This window comes from Gigantopelta aegis, chromosome 2 (genome assembly GCF_016097555.1).
Source record: "Gigantopelta aegis isolate Gae_Host chromosome 2, Gae_host_genome, whole genome shotgun sequence".
NCBI classification, from domain to species: Eukaryota; Metazoa; Mollusca; class Gastropoda; order Neomphalida; family Peltospiridae; genus Gigantopelta; species Gigantopelta aegis.
Window position 1 is genome coordinate 30,566,921 of NC_054700.1, and position 19,411 is coordinate 30,586,331.

Genomic DNA, 19,411 nt, shown 5'->3' on the forward strand with positions numbered 1-19,411 from the left:
AGATCACTACACCCTCTTTTCTTTCACTAACAATTAACTCTCCGTCCTTTACAGACAGCCCAGATAGCTGAGGTGTGTGCCCAGGACAGCAAGCTTGAACCTTAATTGGATATAAGCATGGAAATAAGTTGAAATGAAATAAATAAAATGCTTTGTTTTTACAAACAGTGATATACCTAACAAAATGAAGTTTCTAATATTTTCTTACTAATTGCAGAATAAAACAAATTAGAGCAAGTTGAAATCATCAGTTATGATCAATTATGTTTAAATCAGAGGAAAATTAGTGGCCACAAACAAAGAGGTGACCATTATGATCACAATACTTTAGCGCCAAATTGACAAATGTTTTCCTCATTCATACAATACACAACAGAACAAGATACAATACTTTACTGAAACATAGTCTGTTTGTTGGTTTTGTTTTAATGACACCACTAGAGCAAATTGATTTATTAATCATCAGCTTTTGGATGTCAAACATTTGGTAATTCTGACATTATAGTCTTAGAGAGGAAACCCGCCAAATTTTTCCATCAGTAGCAAGGGATCTTTTATATGCACCACACCACAGACAGGATAGCACATACCATGGCCTTTGATATACCAGTCGTGGCACACTGGCTGAAACGAGAGATAGCCCAATGGGCCCACCAATGGGGATCGATCCTAAACCGACCAGACATTAAGCAAGCGCTTTACCACTTGGCTACATCCCACCCCTTACTGAAACATAAATGAAAAACAATAACATGTTATCTGAAAAACAATAACATGTTATCTGAAAAACAATAACATGTTATCTGAAAAACAACATGAGGAGGAAACCCGAACATTTACCCTCAGGTACTATCAGCAAGGAATTTACCTTGCAAAAAAAAAAAATAATAATAATAAAAAAAAAAAAAAAAAAGGGATTTTTTATATGCACTTTTCCAGACAAGACAGGCTGTCAGCACATACCACAGCCTTTGATATACCAGTTGTGGGACACTGATTGGGATGGGAAAAAGCCAGCGGGTCCACTGTGAGGATTCAATCCTACAACATACTTATTACTTGAGGTGAGCCTTCCAAGACAAACACAAGGCAAATTACTCAATATTTACATACATTAAAAAAAAGAAAGAAATACAAATACAATCTCAAATTTACAACTGGTCTATCAAATGCTGTGGTATGTGATATCCTGTCTATGGGATGGTGCATAGAAAAAGATCACTTGCTCTTAATGAAAAAATGTGGCAGGTTTCCTCTCTAAGATGATATGTCAAAATTACCAAATGTTTCACATCCAATAGACAGGGGTGGGAATTGGTGAACTGTAAAAAAGAAGAAATCTAGAGGGGTCCCAGAAATGTTTGAAATCCTAGGTTAAAATCTGTGCCATCTGACACATTTTGGAGGAAAGGACGATTAAAATGCGAGAAAACGCAATGTTCCACGAGAGGAAAACAGCTGATCCAAGGAGAATTCCCACCCCTGAATAGCTGATGATTAAAAAATCAATGTGCTCTAGTGCAGGGTTTCTGCCAGAGGGTAAAACAGGTATGGCAGCATACCCAAATTGTTTTGCAGGTTTTATTTTTTTAAGTTAACATTTTGACAAAATTAATGATTCTTATCATTACTGTATGTACCGGCCTCGGTGGCGTCGTGGTTAGGCTATCGGTATACAGGCTGGTAGGTACTGGGTTCGGATCCCAGTCGAGGCATGGGATTTTTAATCCCGATACCGACTCCAAACCCTGAGTGCTCCGCAAGGCTCAATGGGTAGGTGTAAACCACTTGCACCGACCAGTGATCCATAACTGGTTCAACAAAGGCCATGGTTTGTGCTATCCTGCCTGTGGGAAGCGCAAATAAAAGATCCCTTGCTACTAATCGGAAAGAGTAGCCCATGTAGTGGCGACAGTGTTTTTCCTCTCAAAATCTGTGTGGTCCTTAACCATATGTCTGACGCCATATAACCGTAAATAAAATGTGTTGAGTGTTGTTAAATAAAAAATTTCTTTCTTTCATTACTGTATGGTTTTCTTAACACTAACCCTAAACCTAACCCATTTCCTAACTGGAGGAGGACCTTCCAAACCCTCTGTTGACTGCACTTGCATTCAGCACATACACTGTAAATATTCAATTCCATGGCACCATATTCAAAACTGTCTTTCTTGCAGAAACCCTGATAGTGGCATTGTTGAAGAAAACAAACATTTTAGTGTTTTTTGTGTATACACAAAACTGATTCTAGTCTGATCAACCTCGGAGTCTCTGGCAGTAGCAGCCGATGAAGTGACAAGCCAGCTCTCGAGCAGCGAACGACAGCTGATGACCAGGAAGACTGCCAACAAACTCGCTCATCGGGTAGCCAATCTCGTCACACACTGCGTCGTCTACACCGCTGGAAGGTAACACCGAAAATTAATATAACTTTTCAGTACCTGAGGCATTATGACTGATGAAATTTAACACTGGAAATTGAAATTTAATACTGGAAACTGAAATTTAACACTGGAAACTGAAATTTAATACTGGAAACTGAAATTTAATACTGGAAATTAATAAGATATTTCAGTAACTGGCATTAAAGGGACATACCCTAGCAGGCATCGAAATAAGCATCGTGTCTGGTAACCCATTTACAGGTTACCACAACATATAGCCTGGTAACCTATAGGTTACCACAACTATATGAAAGTTAGAATTTAATTCCTGTTACTACTACTTTTAACGCGGACGTTCTGAAATTGTATCGGTGCACGCGAACATCGGTACGAGAAACGAAATCCAGAAGTAAATGAAAACGCGGATGCCGGAATTGCTTTGCAATTGCACAAGTGCGCACGAAAATCGGTGCAATTTTGTATGAGAAAACGAAATGCGGAAGTAAATCGATCTAGTGGACGCTGCTTAAATGCCGAATGACTATAATTGCTTGCAATTGCACAAGTACGCGAGAACATCGATGCAATTCCTTACGAGAAAATGAAACGCCGAAGTCTGGAATGAAGTGCCTGGTTTACGTTCGGAAACGAAACTACAGTTCGTTGAACTTTTTGTCGAGAACGAAAGACCGTTCTCGACTTTTCTTACATGTGGTAACCTCTCGGTAACCTGAACGACCGTTCTCGACTTATTTCGATGCCTGCCTAGTTTTTAAACACTAATGCATATTGTTTTACTATTAGAGCCGTTTTTAATAACTGAAATCATACCTTACTTAGATTTTATTGTTGAGATTATCATTTCCATACATTCGAAGTGTTTTTGGTCATCCTGGTGTTTTTAATATCACAAAATGCATTTCTCATATTTTTAAAAACGCATGTGCATCTGAGAAGTAACAGCTATGGAGTCGAGTTTTAGTCTATTTTAGATGGTATTTCACCATTTTAAAGTCACAGACTCATGTTTCACTTAATTGTAACTTTGTCCAAATGTATTACAGGTTTGTAGATTAACTAAACTTAGTGTTAATTTTCACAGGTTGAAACTAGGGTATGTCCCTTTAAGACTGCTGAAATTTAATGCTGGAAATTGAAATACTGGAAATTAATAAGACTTCTCAGTAACTGTGGCATCCAGACTGCTGAAATTGAATAATGGAAATTAATAACGTTTTAGTAACTAAGGCATTAAAATTGATGAAATTTAATACTGGAAATTAACAAAACTTTTCAGTAAATTAGGCATCCAGACTGCTAAAATTTAATACTTGAAATTAATAAAAAGTTTAAGTACCTGAGGCATTCCAACTGCTGAAATTTTATACTGGAAAGTAATCAAACTTTTCAGTAAATGTGGAATTACAACTGATGAAATTTAATATTGTAAATTAATCAAACTTTTCAGTAACTGTGGCATTTAGACTGCAAAATTTAATACTGGAAATTAATAAACCTTTTCAAAACTGTAACATTACTAAAAGTTTGTGAATTTTAATTTATTTTTTTAACACAAAAGTCAAGTTAGGCAAAGCAGCACTTTGCCTAGCACTTACAATTTTTGACGGGACCCGAATTTGAAATAAAAATATTTTATTTAAATTGCACTATGAAAGCCTGTTATAAATTTTCTGGCTTCAGAATTTTGAAAGGTAAATAATGCTAACTACTGTACATCGTTTTAAAAAGTATCACAAATGTTCAAGATATATTGGAGTACCGCATGGGCGTCAATCGGTGGGGGACAGGGGGGACACGTCCCCCTCACTTTTCAGCTTGGGGGGGACAGCATAGGAAATGTCCCCCCCACTTTTTTCAGACGAAACAAATATTTTCTAGTATATATAGCGTAACTGATCACCATTTGGCATTTCGCCTTGGAGTGCCGGCTCTTATGTTCCTACACTAGACTGGTAGTAAATATACTAATTATTTTACAATCTATTTGTAGTAGTTTTTATTTTAAACCTTGAAAATAGTTGAAGATATCCCCAAATAAATCACAAATATTCATTGTGCCCACTATATAATAAAATTATTAAAATAACTATTTACCGAAATACTTTATTTCCTGATATTTCCTGCCATCACCGATCATCGTTCAGCGATAATCACCGATAATCACAGAGAGCGATACAACACATAGAAAAAAGGATGGTTAAAAACCTAAGAGATATACGTTACTGGGACTAAAGAATAAGGTAAGTATAGTTTCTTAGACAAAACTTGAAGACTATTTTCAGAGTCCGTTAGGACTCACCAACTTTTTTTTTTTTTTGTGTGTACTTATTTTTTTTCTTTTCCAGGAATTGGTTAATTATGTATTAACACGTTCCACACTCTGTTTTTTTTCCCCTACTACTGTACCCTTGTAGTATATATATATATTTTTTTTTTTCAGTAATATTGTGTAAATTAATTAATTTTTTTTTTTTCTCTAGAAAATTGATAATTATGATTTAACACACTCATCCCCCTTTGTTGTACTATACTTGTTAGTTCATCTCGCTTGTTAAACTTAGGTACTTAATTACTTACAAACGGATAATTATCAAAAACGCTGATAAACTACAACAAATAGTCCAAACATTCCTACTAACGATATTACGGGCTCCGTTCAGGTCCGCACAGAAAGGCTAAGCTAAAAACCAAACCAACAACAAACCAATATCGATAATGGTAGACCCAAAACTGAGCAGTGGAGCCACGCCCGAGATAACGGAAGAAGAAATCCACGTGTCAACACAGGAAGACAAGGAACCATCCCCCCCCCCAACATCGCCTAAATTACCTCCTAAACCCAGTAAGCCAACCACCTCCCCGAAATCTCCTACCCCACCCCCCAAACCCAGTAAGTCCAATAAACCCGCCATCTCCAAGAAAACCAGAAAAAACATAATAGATAAGGCAATAAACCCAGACACCGAATTTGTTAGCCTCAACCCAAACCACAAATCAAACGAGCTGGCGCGCAATCTGGCCCAAAAATCCACCCTTCGCCCAACCCCCGCGACTCCTAGGAGCGCTGTAAAACGTCTAGGATCCCTCAATCTTAGCCAAGAGGCCAACCTATTCTCCGACAGCGACCAGGACGACCAGGACGATGAGATGGACAGCCATGATATCCACCCAGATGTAACCCACGCGTAACAAATTCGATGCCCTGGCCACCCCTGGCAAAAGCCATAAAAAAGCCAAATTAACCAAACAAACGGATAACATTAAAGGAATAAGGCAAGTCATCATTAACGGAGTTAACCCAAGCCCATATCAATACGTGTACTGGCAACACTCACTCAACAAAAATACAACCAATCCCCTCCAAGCCTTCTACCACACCCAGCTGACAAACGGGACGACCTACATCAAAGGAGAAGAAAGAAAACATTAGAAGCACTGGGGCCAATAATCAAACTAAAAATGAATCCACAAACCGGGAATATAGATAAGATAGAATTAAAAACAGTAGGCAAAGAAACAATCCAACAAAAAGTGACAACACCCATCCTGGAGACCAGCCAAAGCAGCACCGAGAGCAAAAAACTGCATACTATAATCCAAAAAAACCTAACGGTAGGAAACACCCCCAAAACATGCCAAAAAAAGTTAGATTTTTCTAATTCTAAAACGATCAACCCAACAACGAGAGCGGACCCCACTGAAGCAACCGCGTCCGCCACTCTCGCAAACGCAAAAACAAAAAAAGTCTGGATAACAATAAAACAAAACCGCTGCAGGTAGCCGACCCCAAATAAAGACCACCCAAACCACCAGAGCACATCAACGATACCCACCAACCAAGGCCACAAACGACAGGAACGCAAAAAACGAACCCCGGCCAAAAGCATAAACTTCTTAAAAACCAATAAAATAATACTCACCCAACATAGTGATAAAACCACCAAAAACGGAAAAAGGATAAACAGTAAAACCCATACCAAAGAGATAACCTCCAAACCTATCCCCTCCTTACTCTCAATCTCCTTCTCAACGACCACCCCACCCTCTTTCACCCCAGCACCCATACCTACCACAGTCCCCCCCCCCCCCCCCCCCCCCCCAACCACCACCTCCCCCCCCTCCAACCCCCACCCCTAACCTAACCCAAAACATCACCAGCACTGATACCCTGCCATCCCTAACCCCCACCCCAAGCCGTAACCTAAATCCCACCCCAACCCCCCAGGCCCCCACCCCTACCCGATCGTCACCCGATATCCCACCACCCACGACCCGAGCCATCCCTCCTAACAGCCAACCAACTAAACCCATTAATAAATGGCTAGTTAAACTCCACCCACTCCCCCCCCAGGAAACGACTAAAACGGCACTCCAGGCTGGAAACCCCCAACTAAATATAGACAACATTAACATTTGGACCAATGGATATTTACTAATCACGGCAGATGCTACCACAGATAACTCAATCTCTATCTCAGGTCGCAGGTATAAATTACAGGAATACGAAATAAAACCATCTAAATGCCATCACTGTCAACAATGGGGCCACGGAGCCAACAAATGCCGACACCACCGAGAGATGCCAACATGCCACAGATGCGGCCAAAGACACCCCAGAAGCTCCCTAAACTCCCCATGTACCCGACCCATCCAGTGCCCTAACTGCCTCAGCCGGCACATGGCCCATGATAACCGCTGCCACCACTTCCAAAGAGCGATGCGGCAGCTCAATAACTCAAAAAAAACCCAAACCAACCAAATAAACCAGATAATCCAAACAACTTTTAAAGCCAAACCTATTTCGACAACCATCTCTTACGCCGAAATGGTCAAAAACAAAGAAAACTCTCAAATTAGTGAACTAACAAAAATTTTAGAAAAACTAGCGCAAGAGGTAGCGGAGCTAAAAAATAACTTAAAACAATCAATCAACTAAAAAGCAAACTCTGCCTAAACAACTAAACCCAACTCCAGGACAGACAATGGGAGACAAGTCTCCACACACCCTAAAAATTAATAATAAACCAAACAATAAAAGCCTTAGTGTTCTTCAGTGGAACGCTAAAGGCCTCCACTCAATGGGACATGGTGCTGAACTCAGCCAACTAATTAGCACCAGTAACAACAAGCCGGACATAATATGTATCCAAGAAACCTGGTTAGGGACTGGACCCCCCAAAAAAAATAATAATAAAAAAATAACAACTAAACAATTTAAAAATACCGGGCTATACAACATACTATAAAAACCGAGAGAATAGCACTAGAGGTGGACTAGCCACGCTCATTAAAAATACAATCCCACATAGTGAAATTAAAACCGATACCTCAAATACCAATCTGGAAGTCCTAGGACTTACAGTACTAAATAAAAAAATGCCTATAGATGTCATAAATGTCTATAGCCCACCAGGAGCGGCCCTCAAAAAACTAACCATAAACGACTACAACAAAATTATTACGCAAAAAAAATAACCTAATCCTAGTAGGAGATTTCAACAGCCACAGCCCACTATGGGGAGGCCAGCAATCCGACACGCAGGGCGACATTCTCGAAAACTTCATTAATATAAATAACTTAGTATGTCTCAACGATGGCAGCCCCACCTACTTTCACGACCATCTAGCAGCCTCTTCTGCCATCGACCTAACCATAACCTCTAACACCATAGGAGCAAACGCCCAATGGGAGGTACTAGATGCTCTTAATAGCGACCACCTACCCATACTAACTACCTATAAAAGTAACATAGCGTATACCGAACAACAAAAATTCCTACCTAAATTCAAATTTAGTAAAGCCAACTGGGCAGGCTTTACAAGCGATTGCAGCAAACTTAAACTAGTACCTAACACAGATATAGATGACGCAACCACTAAAATCACCAACGAAATAATCCAAATAGCCGAAAAAAATATACCTAAAACTAAACAACCAACAAAAAATTCACCGGTAACTTGGTGGACAGATGTAATTCAAGCAAAATGTAGCTTCAGAAATAGGATGAGAAAACTCTTTAAGAAAACTGGTAAACCAGAATACCATACTAAATATAAAATAGCAAAACAAGAAATAGGCAAACTAATCACGGAAGCTAAACAGGCTAGCTGGCAGACATTCTGCGGGGAGATCAACACCAGAACCGCTATCAGGGAAATGTGGAAGAAGGTTCATGCCATCCAAGGACAACGCACGTTCACTACAGTCCTCCAAAAAAATAAAATAGCCACCACAAATAAACAAAAGGCAGACCTCCTCAGTCAAACATTTAGCAAAAACAGCAGCAACGAAAACTTCCCGGAATTTTTTTTTAATAAACTTAAGAAAGATAACAACCTCCCAACAAATAACACTAAAAGTGATACTCAGCCTAATACGGACAACCTAGAATTTAATCAACCGCTAACACTAGTTGAACTAAAAGCAGCCATTAAATCTAAAAAAAGCACCGCCACAGGGCCAGACCAAATCAGCTACACGCTGCTAAAACATATGCCAGATGTAACCCTTGAGGTCGTGTTGTCGCTCTATAACAGGATCTGGGAGGAGGGTCGCATGCCCGCAGCGTGGAAGCACGCGGAGTGCTTTAGCCTCCCAAAGGCGGGCAAAGATCACTCACTCCCGGGTAGTTATAGGCCAATAACACTCACTTCGCACTTATGCAAAACCTTAGAAACCATCATCAATAAGCGACTAAATAACTACCTCCTAGAGAATAAACTAATCACTAACGTACAAAGCGGATTCAGAACTAAACACTCAACAATTGACCAAATAGTTCGACTACAAAATAGCATAAATGACGCCTTCCGCAAATCCAATAAAGTACTAGCAATTTTTATAGATATTGAAAAAAGCATTCGATATGGTATGGCGACAGGGACTCCTCAGCAAACTAAGAAATAACGGCATTAAGGGCAATATGTTTAACTTCATAAATAACTTCATTCACAACCGATCAATATCTGTTAGAGTAAACGGACACTATTCCCAAAAAAAAAACAGAAATAATAAACGGTATCCCACAAGGTTCAGTCCTATCACCAACCTTGTTCAACATCTTTATTAATGATATAACCAAAGCGCTCAACGCCAAGAGTAAAACTAAATCAACCACCCCCCTAAACACAGCCCTCTTCGCCGACGACTGCGCCATTTGGCGCACAGGCAGAGTAACTAAACAATTATTTAGCCTCATGCAGAACGACATGAATAAACTCAATAAATGGGCCCAGGACTGGGGCATAAAACTATCAGAAACTAAAACAGTCTGCATGCTATTCCATAAGGTCAACTCATCCGATAATCACCAAATAACCTCTAATAACAAACCAATCCCAAGGGTCAAAACCTTTAAATTCCTAGGAGTAACATTCGACTCAAAACTAACCTTTAGCGACCATATAAATAACGTAATCAAACAGTCTAAAAACACGCTAAACTTACTACGGGCAATCTCAGGCACCAGTTGGGGAGCGCAAACGGAAGCAATGCTTTTGGTCTACAAAGCATGTATCCTCTCCAGGATAGACTACGGAGCCCAAGCCTACAGCTGCGCCGACCCCAAACTGCTACAAAAATTAGATATCATACAAAATCAAGCCTTACGAACAATAGCCAAAGTCCCACGTAATACCAGCGGCCAAAGTCTCGAGGTAGAATTTAACATCATGCCACTTAAATTTCGCCGTAACCTACAACATCTAAAATACCACCTAAAAATTCACTCGCTTAAATTAGACCACCCAGTTCAAGAACTTACCCCTATAATTGCTAAACCAGGGCTAGAATTTAATAAAAATAAAAAACTTAACGACTCATTTGCCACTAGGGCCAGTAAACTTGAAATAGAAGTCGGAATTGATAACACACCAGTAGCTCTATATAACATTAATCAACCTATGGAATGCCACACTCCATACCTTATTAAAAAAGCCACTGACGAAACACCGTTTCCGCCATTCAAAAAAGTCCTGTTTGAAGCAGCAGCCAATGAAAATTACCCAGAACACGTCCACGTCTACACAGATGGATCAAAAAACCCGGACAATGGCAGGGTTGGCTTTGCAGTGGCAGAAGAAAAAATATCTAAACACTCTAAAATAGTTAAATACGCCAGGCTGTCAGACAACTTATCAGTCTACACAGCAGAACTGACAGCCATCTACGAAGCACTAATCTGGATTAAAAGTAAACAATACCCTAAAAGCGTCATTTTCTCTGATAGCCTTAGCTCAATCCAATCGCTACAAACTAATAAATCTACTAGGCCTGACATCTTAGCAGCCATCCACAAAGTACTTAACGAGCTAAACCAACTTAAATTAACAGTAGTCTTCGAATGGGTCCCAGCCCACGTAGGAATAATTGGTAACGAAGTAGCCGACTATGGAGCAAAAACAGCACTTGCAATTACCAGCACAATTACCAACCTACCCTTAGGAATAACAGAGCTCATGTCAAAAGCAAAAAAAACACTACCTAAACCAATGGCAAGCTAGCTGGGACCTAACTAAAAACACATGGCACTATAACATCAAGCCTCTAGTTAACTCTATAAGACCTAAACACAAAAACACGTATGTAGATAAGCTAATCACTAAACTACGCCTAGGACAATCGTCAAAACTAAACAGCTGCTCCTTTACTAAATTAAACCCAGAATGTGATTGTGGCACCCGGGAAGATATGAAACACTATCTCCTGGATTGCACGCTACATACCACCCAGAGACAACTAATGTTAAAATCAATCACCGATAACCATAATAAACATATAACGCCTAACTTTCTACTAAACCCGGATAAATGCCTAAAGCATAAAACTTTCAAAGCAGTTTATCGGTTCGTCCAGTCCACCAAACCAGAGTTATAAATAAATAAAATAATCTTCAAAACTAACCACCTGTACACCCCTACACAAGAGTTGTAATTAAAAAAAAAAAAAAAAAAAAAAAAAAAAAAAAAAAAAAAAAGTATAGATTGATGTACATATTATATTATCAAATTATTAGTAGGTTTGACAATCAACCCGGCCCTCTAAACCAAAACATTATACTAAACTGTTAACTAAACTATACATAAAGAATGTTCAAAACCACCCGCTTGTAAGCCCTTATGTACGAGCTGCTACCACTTAGAACTAGGAAACGATGCACTCTACTATAGGTGGTCAAAGGTGGGGAGGTAGCGAATATATCAATACAACAGGTTACTAACTATGCTTCTAAAAAACAACTTGGTAAAATCATGCATACCATTCCGTATGTGACCACAGTAATACAGCTGAACAAGAAAGTAACCAGCCACCCCAAACCTATGTACCAATCAGGGTAGGACTACTAATTATCAACTTCTCTCTTTTCAGCCGCCATGGGTCCAAGCCAGCCAGCCACAAAACCTACCTATATATATATCGCACATTATGTATTTGCACCATGCACTTAGTAATGAATAACACTAGCAGACGCGGTAAGTCAACTAGGGTACTGAAAGGCAACCAAAGAACAGAATATAGAAGACCGGCCAAGTAAGATCAATATAGTTAATGGCGCTAGCCACAAACAAAGTAATATACAGTTACCAATAGATAGATAGCGATAATTACTTGAATTACGGGGGAGGGAAACCAAATCAAACAAAATCACTTTTACCTAGCACGCCAAAAAAGGACGACTGTGATGTATGTGACTATTCATTACTAACCAACTAACTCTCTCTTCTCTCTCTCTTTCATTGTATGTTAAATAATATGCTAGGCACTAGGCTTTTTTAACCAATACACACACTACAAGGGCGTGCCCTTCAAATTAGATAACCAGAATAGACTAATCCCCCCCCAAGCCACTGTGTTAATCAACCAACACAGAGGCATGGGGGGGAAGGGTGGTCATGATGACCGTTGGATACACTAGAATAGGGACGTAAGACAATAGGTACAACCTAAACACCAAACTAGGACTACACACAGACAGCATGCTCACCGCAAACAGCACACAGGATGCATTGACTAATGATAACAATGCATCCGCCCAACACTAAAATGGCCAGCACGTGCTCAAATAAGGAACCGGACAAAAGAAACCGGTTCCGAGTACACAATTGCAAACACCCGGGGTAGGCCGAACAAAAGAATACCGGCCGCCCCCACCCCAATAAACCAAAATACTCGCTGCTGGAATGTACTTGGTGTCACTGAGGAGCAAACTGAAGACCAAATCAACACCTGCGCTTCTACCACCCCGGAACAACTGCCTTGCCTACCAGTGTCTACACAATTGCACGAGTCTCCTCTGGGCTGTCATGCCACGACCTGAGTAGGTCAGGTCCTTCTAAGGACCCCATGGACAGCCTAGGGAGACAACCAGCATCATGAAGGTCTAGAAATAACGAGCTACTCTCGAACCACTAACGAGTTACACTCGAATTCCAAAATCTATACTAGCTCATTTTACCATTCGACCGACCGTTCAAAATTGCGCCTAATCACTCAACAAAACTGCGCACCTTTTCTCTTTTGATAAATCGCTCCACTCAAAATTCCATAGCACCCAAAACCCATCCGCCTGCTACCGATTCAATCGGACTGCTGGTGCTCCCTTGCACCTGCCAGTGCAGACGGTCCCTTCTCCTCCCCCCCCCCCACCTTTCCTGTCTTGGACAGAGAGGCCGGCCAAGGCCGGCAACTGTGCCCACGACAGGCGTGCGCTACAACAGCTTGCTCTGAACGTGCACGTAAAACCCTTTGACCTTGACCTTGACCTTGATGTTAAACTTTTAATTAACAACAATAACAAAATTTTCGCAAACCAGATTTGCTAAAACATGAAAATAAAAACACGCCCATTTCAAATTTACCAAACCTCGAAAATGAAAAACCTCGAAATGTTTTCGGTTATACGGTATCTAAATATGCGTTATTGGTTAAGTAAAAATAACTATTAAAACTTAATGGTTCTTTCTTTTATACTGAAATTGACTAATTGGTTTCGAACTTCATATAAATAACAGGTATTGCTGTTTTACTCTTAGCATTATGTCACTAAGTGTATATGCTATTTTGAATAATAATATATATGTTTTTTCTCTCTCTCTCTCTCTCTCTCTCTCTCTCTCTCTCTCTCTCTCTCTCTCTCTCTCTCTCTCTCTCTCTCCTTTCATCATCAATAGAAATATCAATCTATAAACTTAGGTAGTGATGTGTAATTTGAAATAATTATACCCAAGTGTTGGGGCAGAAAGTCTATAAAAATGTAACACCAGAAATGTTCAGTACTGGCGTCTACTTTTTTATAATTTGAAAAACCCAATAAAAGACATTTGAAATTAATAATAAAATAAAACACGTAAAGGAAAGACGGAACGAAAGTTATATAAATAATGGTTACTAGCGATATTTGTTAATTTGTCAAGTAAATAATATTGTTTAATTATTTTTTTTTTTTTTTTATTCTGAAAAAAATGCGTTTATTTTATTTTGAAACAAGGACATCGGATCAAACTACCAATAGCGCATGCGCGCTAGGTAGATGATGGTCACTAGTTTAGTTGTTATAGACCGGCCGTGGTTATATCGTCGGAAAAACAACTACTCCAGTCTCCAGGAATCTAATAACGAATATTTTGCATACAATGTATTCGTCAATTATCATTGTACCCATAGGCTTATATCCGGTTATTTTGACATGCTATTTGATACAACAATTCGAATTTGATGAATTACACGCAGGTTATTTGGCAAACTGCATCGTCCAGGACGAAACGCTAACGGAGATAGTATACCGTAGAAAAACTACCATGGACATTAAAAAGTTCTTCACTGCCATACCACGCCATGCCCAGACTCTGTTGCGAGTAGGGACGACACCGGATTCAAATGTCGAAGTTGTTGGTGAAGATGTTAAAGAAAAAACAGAGAAAAGAGTCACTTCTCAGACACGGTTGCCCATCTTACCGCCAGTGCCGTACCAGCCACGGGACGTCAACTGCATGCCGGTGCAACGGCTCGCTAAACGAACGCTATGTTTTCAGCGCGCGTGGTTCGATAGCTTTCCATGGCTCCACTTTGACGCTAACGTTAGCGGAGTACTCTGCTTTACTTGTGTTAAAGCAGCATGCATGGACTTGGCCGGCATGGCGCGGTGTTCAGAGGACACATTTGTTTCCAAGGGATTTTGCAACTGGAAGAAGGCAATTGAGAAATTCAAAATCCACGAAAAGACATCTGCACATATGATTTCTCATAGCAACCTGAAATTCCGGTCTTCCAACAACAACGTTGACGCACAGTTAAGTACGCACCATCTTGAAGAACAAACGAAGGCGCGCAATGCTCTGCTGAAGATTGTGACGACCGTCCAGTATCTAGCGCAGCAGGGACTGGCAATACGCGGCAAAGAGTCAAGCGACGGTAACTTCATGAAGTTGTTAGAGCTGCGGAGCAACGATGACGTCGTGTTACAGAGGTGGTTGACACGCACAACTTCATACACAAGCGTTGCCGTGCAAAACGAACTGTTAAAAATCATGGCACACATGGTGCTGCGAAATATTTGCAAGAACGTGGGCCTTTTTGTAGTCATTGTCGACGGAACCCAAGACATCCAAGGCGTTGAACAGGAGGCAATATGCGTGCGATATATAGACGACGCTTACGACGTTCACGAGGACTTTATCGGTCTGTACAGCGTATCTGAGATGACTGGTGCCAGCCTCAGCAATATGCTGAAAGACGCGTTGCTCAGACTCGACCTCCCAATCACGCATCTGAGAGCGCAAACGTATGACGGAGCCAGCAATATGTCGGGCAAATACCAAGGCTGCCAAGCACTGATCAAGAAAGTACAACCACTGGCAAACTACACGCATTGCGGTGCACACATCACGCACCTCATCTGTGCGAAGGCCACCGAGAGTGCACCGTTCCTTCGCGATGCTCTTAACGTGGTGCAGGAACTGGGCGGCTTCTACAACTCATCAGGCAAATTTAAAAATTTGCATCTCGATCTGCAAGTTATGGATGACAGCCCTTCCCCTTCACGCCTGAAGCCGCTTTGTCCAACAAGCTGGCTGTCACGTGGGATTGCTGTTAGAGCCGTCCTTAGCAACTACGCACACGTGCTGGAGGCACTGAATGAGGCATCATCTACATTTGGCAGCAGCACAGCAGACGTGATGGTCTGTCATGTGCACAGAAATCGTCTTGCCGAGTGCACTGCACGAGATATCGCAATTGAATTTGTCGATGGATCGAGCGATACACGGCGTAGTGTTTTTGGGAAATTTTAGACCATTAAAGACTTGTTGGAATACCATCAGTGGCACCATTGTTTTTATTCATGTTCATTATTTGTACTTGAATTAAGAAATTTGACCAATAAAGTTATATTGTATCTATATACCATTTGTTCAGTTTAGTCACAATAATTAAGGCGAAAAATATTTTGTCAGAAAGCAGCTCGGCTAGCCAGCAGAAAACACCTCAGAACAGCCCTAGAAGGGGTCAATTTTCCAAAATTTTCGGGGGGAGGGCCCCCAGACCCCCTGCCACGGGCTTTGCGCCTGCGGCGCTCGCGGTGGCGGGCTTCGCCAGACACCTCGACCCCCCCCCCCCCTTGCAAAAAAAACAAAATTATATGTATATGTATCGGTCCCCCCCACTTTTAAAACCGGATCGACGCCTATGGAGTACCGTACAATAACATTTCACACTTCAGAAAAACAATACATACATGTACATGCATGTATATCTAGCCATTTGACTTTGTCAAGGTGGACCGGCCTCGGTGGCATTGTGGTTAGGCCATCGGTCTACAGGCTGGTAGGTACTGGGTTCGGATCCCAGTCGAGGCATGGGATTTTTAATCCAGATACCGACTCCAAACCCTGAGTGAGTGCTCCGCAAGGCTCAATGGGTAGGTGTAAACCACTTGCACCGACCAGTGATCCATAACTGGTTCAACAAAGGCCATGGTTTGTGCTATCCTACCTGTGGGAAGTGCAAATAAAAGATCCCTTGCTGCTAATCGGAAAGAGTAGCCCATGTAGTGGCGACAGCGGGTTTCCTCTCAAAATATGTGTGGTCCTTAACCATATGTCTGACGCCATATAACCATAAATAAAATGTGTTGAGTGCATCATTAAATAAAACATTCCTTTCTTTTTTTGTGAAGGTGGGGGAGGGATGCAGCCATGCGGTAAAGTGCTCGCTTGATGCACGGTCAGTTTGGGATCGATCCCCGTCGGTGGACCCATTGGGCTATTTCTCATTCCAGCCAGTGCATCACGACTGGTATAAAAAAGTCCGAGGGTTGTGCTATCCACTCTGTGGGACGGAGCATATAAAAGATCCCTTGCTACTAATGGAAATATGTAGTGGGTTTGTCAGAATGACCAAATGTTTGACACACAATAGCCAATGATTAATAAATTAATATGCTCTAATGGTGTCGTTAAACAAAACAAACTTTATTTATTTTTTGTCACGGTGAGACTTAAAGTGGGGAGTAAAGTGTGATTCTCATAAGCCAATCTCACTATAGTTAAACTGGTCATACCAGCGAGTGGAACGTTTCATGTAACACCACCACACAGACATTCTCGTAAGCCAATCTCACTATAGTTAAACTGGTCGTACCAGCGAGTGAAACGTTTCACGTAACACCTCCACACAGACATTCTCGTAAGCCAATCTCACTATAGTTAAACTGGTCGTACCAGCGAGTGGAACGTTTCACGTAACAACACCACACAGACATTCTCGTAAGCCAATCTCACTATAGTTAAACTGGTCGTACCAGCGAGTGAAACGTTTCACGTAACACCTCCACACAGACATTCTCGTAAGCCAATCTCACTATAGTTAAACTGGTCGTACCAGCGAGTGGAACGTTTCACGTAACAACACCACACAGACATTCTCGTAAGCCAATCTCACTATAGTTAAACTGGTCATACCTGCGAGTGGAGAGCTTCATGTAACAACACCCCACAGACGCTAGTCCAGCTGCCGACTCACTGTCAACAAAAACGCGTAACAATGTGGGAGTGAGGTCACCGCATGCATGGAGACTTGCTAACACAAATCTCTCTCTCGAATCATCTCCAGTCTCCAAACGACTCTGTGTCATGTTTGCGCGTTTTACATCAGGTCTTGGGTCAGCAGAGTTACTCAATGGTTCACGCTCTATTTTCTCATGTTTCCCTGTCGTCTCACCCTGGCACTGTTCTACCACACATTCAGCAGAATTATTACAACACGGGTGACCTAGATCTACAAAACCTTTTTTAGTTTCACTTTTAGTTTTCACTGCAAAATCATGCTTAGATAATGAAGACAGTGTTTGAGCATCTGTGGCACCTGTTTTCACATCGACTGTCACTGGACACTCTTCTAAACACTTGGTGTTCAGCCCTAAAACTGGTTCAGTCGATCTTGTGATTTTCATACCAGGAACTAGCCGACTCTCATCCACAAATCCCTGATGACATCTTCCATCCTTGAAACCTGGCCGACTATTGTCAGACCGGACATTTTGATGAGTTAAACTGTTTTGCTTTTCTTTTCTGCGGGTGATTAATGTGAGAAAGTCCTCGGTGGACATGCTAGCTGAGATGGTAGACACGACGTGATTGGGTAGCGACAGGTCTGGGGACCAGTCATTGTTTCTCACTTCTGCTGCATCCTCACTTTGGTGCTGTCGTTCCTGTTGAAAAATAAACATTAACTATTTTGCATACAGTTACCAGGCAACCTGTAGATTAAAGGCATATTGTCACAGACCACTGACCTATTTAATGATCTAACAAAGAATTACCTGAACAAAAATAATTTGATTTGTCCCTAAATGTACTTTATTCAACCATCTTCATAACCACCATACTCCATTTATTAATATTTTGTAAAAATAATTGAATTATGGCAATGGTCCATAATTCAAAAACTAAAATTGCCGAGAGGGTTGACATGGATTTCACTCCATCATGGTTCAGTTAAGGTAATGTAATAGCTAGATTTGGTTTCCAACAATTAATGTAATTTTTAGTTATTATCCATTTTTAGAGAAATAAGGTCCTTAAATCCGTGACAGTATGCCTTTAAGGGCCGAATTTACCAAGCCTGTTTTAGACTTACACGCATGTAACTACATGTACATACAATTTCTATACTTAAACACCTGCGCTTCGTGAATTCGAACCTAAATGTTTAACAACACTACAACACAATAATTTAAAAAAGTGATTGGGTGCTATACAACAATATATTGACTGGATGTAAACAAAAACATCAGTGATTGGGTGTTAAAACTAAAACATTAATAGTGATCGGGTGTTAAAATAAAAACATTAATAGTAATTGGATGTTATACAAAAACATCAGTGATTGGGTGTTAAAACAGAAACATTAATAGTGATTGGGTGTTATACAAAAACATTAATAGAGATTGGGTGTTATACAAAACATCAGTAATTGGTTGTTAAAACAGAAACATTAATAGTGATTGGGTGTTAAAACAAAAACATTAATAGTGCTTGGATGTTATATAAAAACATTAATAGTGATTGGATGTTATACAAAAACATTAATAGAGATTGGGTGTTATTCAAAACATCAGTGATTGGGTGTTAAAACAAAAATATTAATAGTGATTGGATGTTAAAACAAAAACATCAATGACAGGATGTTAAACCAAAACATTAATAGTGATTGGATGTTACACAAAAACATTAATTTTGTGACTGGATGTTAAACCAAACTGTGTCAAAGATTTTCCTGGCTGTGTCAGGGGTTCAAAAATCCCATCGCCCGACACCCGTGCCAAGTGGAATTTTCATGCCGGGCAAGTAATTATGTTGACTGCATATGCCCGACGACAAGTGACTAACACCAAAAAATGGGGGGGGGGGGGGTGTTTAAATTTTGTTACAAATCTCGGTAAAACCTTTGGAAAGAGTTCTGATCTTTCGAGCATTTATATAGTTCTAAGAACTAACCCTAAACCTAAATG

General features: G+C 40.5%; 1 protein-coding gene across 1 annotated transcript in view; it reads right to left on the minus strand.

Annotated features, from left to right (window-relative positions):
* LOC121383638 (protein RRNAD1-like) overlaps positions 1-19,411 on the minus strand; it is a 40,653-nt gene that overhangs the window by 5,329 nt on the left and 15,913 nt on the right. The window contains exons 6-7 of the mRNA XM_041513734.1: positions 17,361-18,109; positions 2,262-2,401 (exon numbers count right to left, since the gene is read on the minus strand). Coding sequence (XP_041369668.1) covers positions 2,262-2,401; positions 17,361-18,109 — 889 coding nt within the window. The remainder of the gene's footprint in view (positions 1-2,261; positions 2,402-17,360; positions 18,110-19,411) is intronic.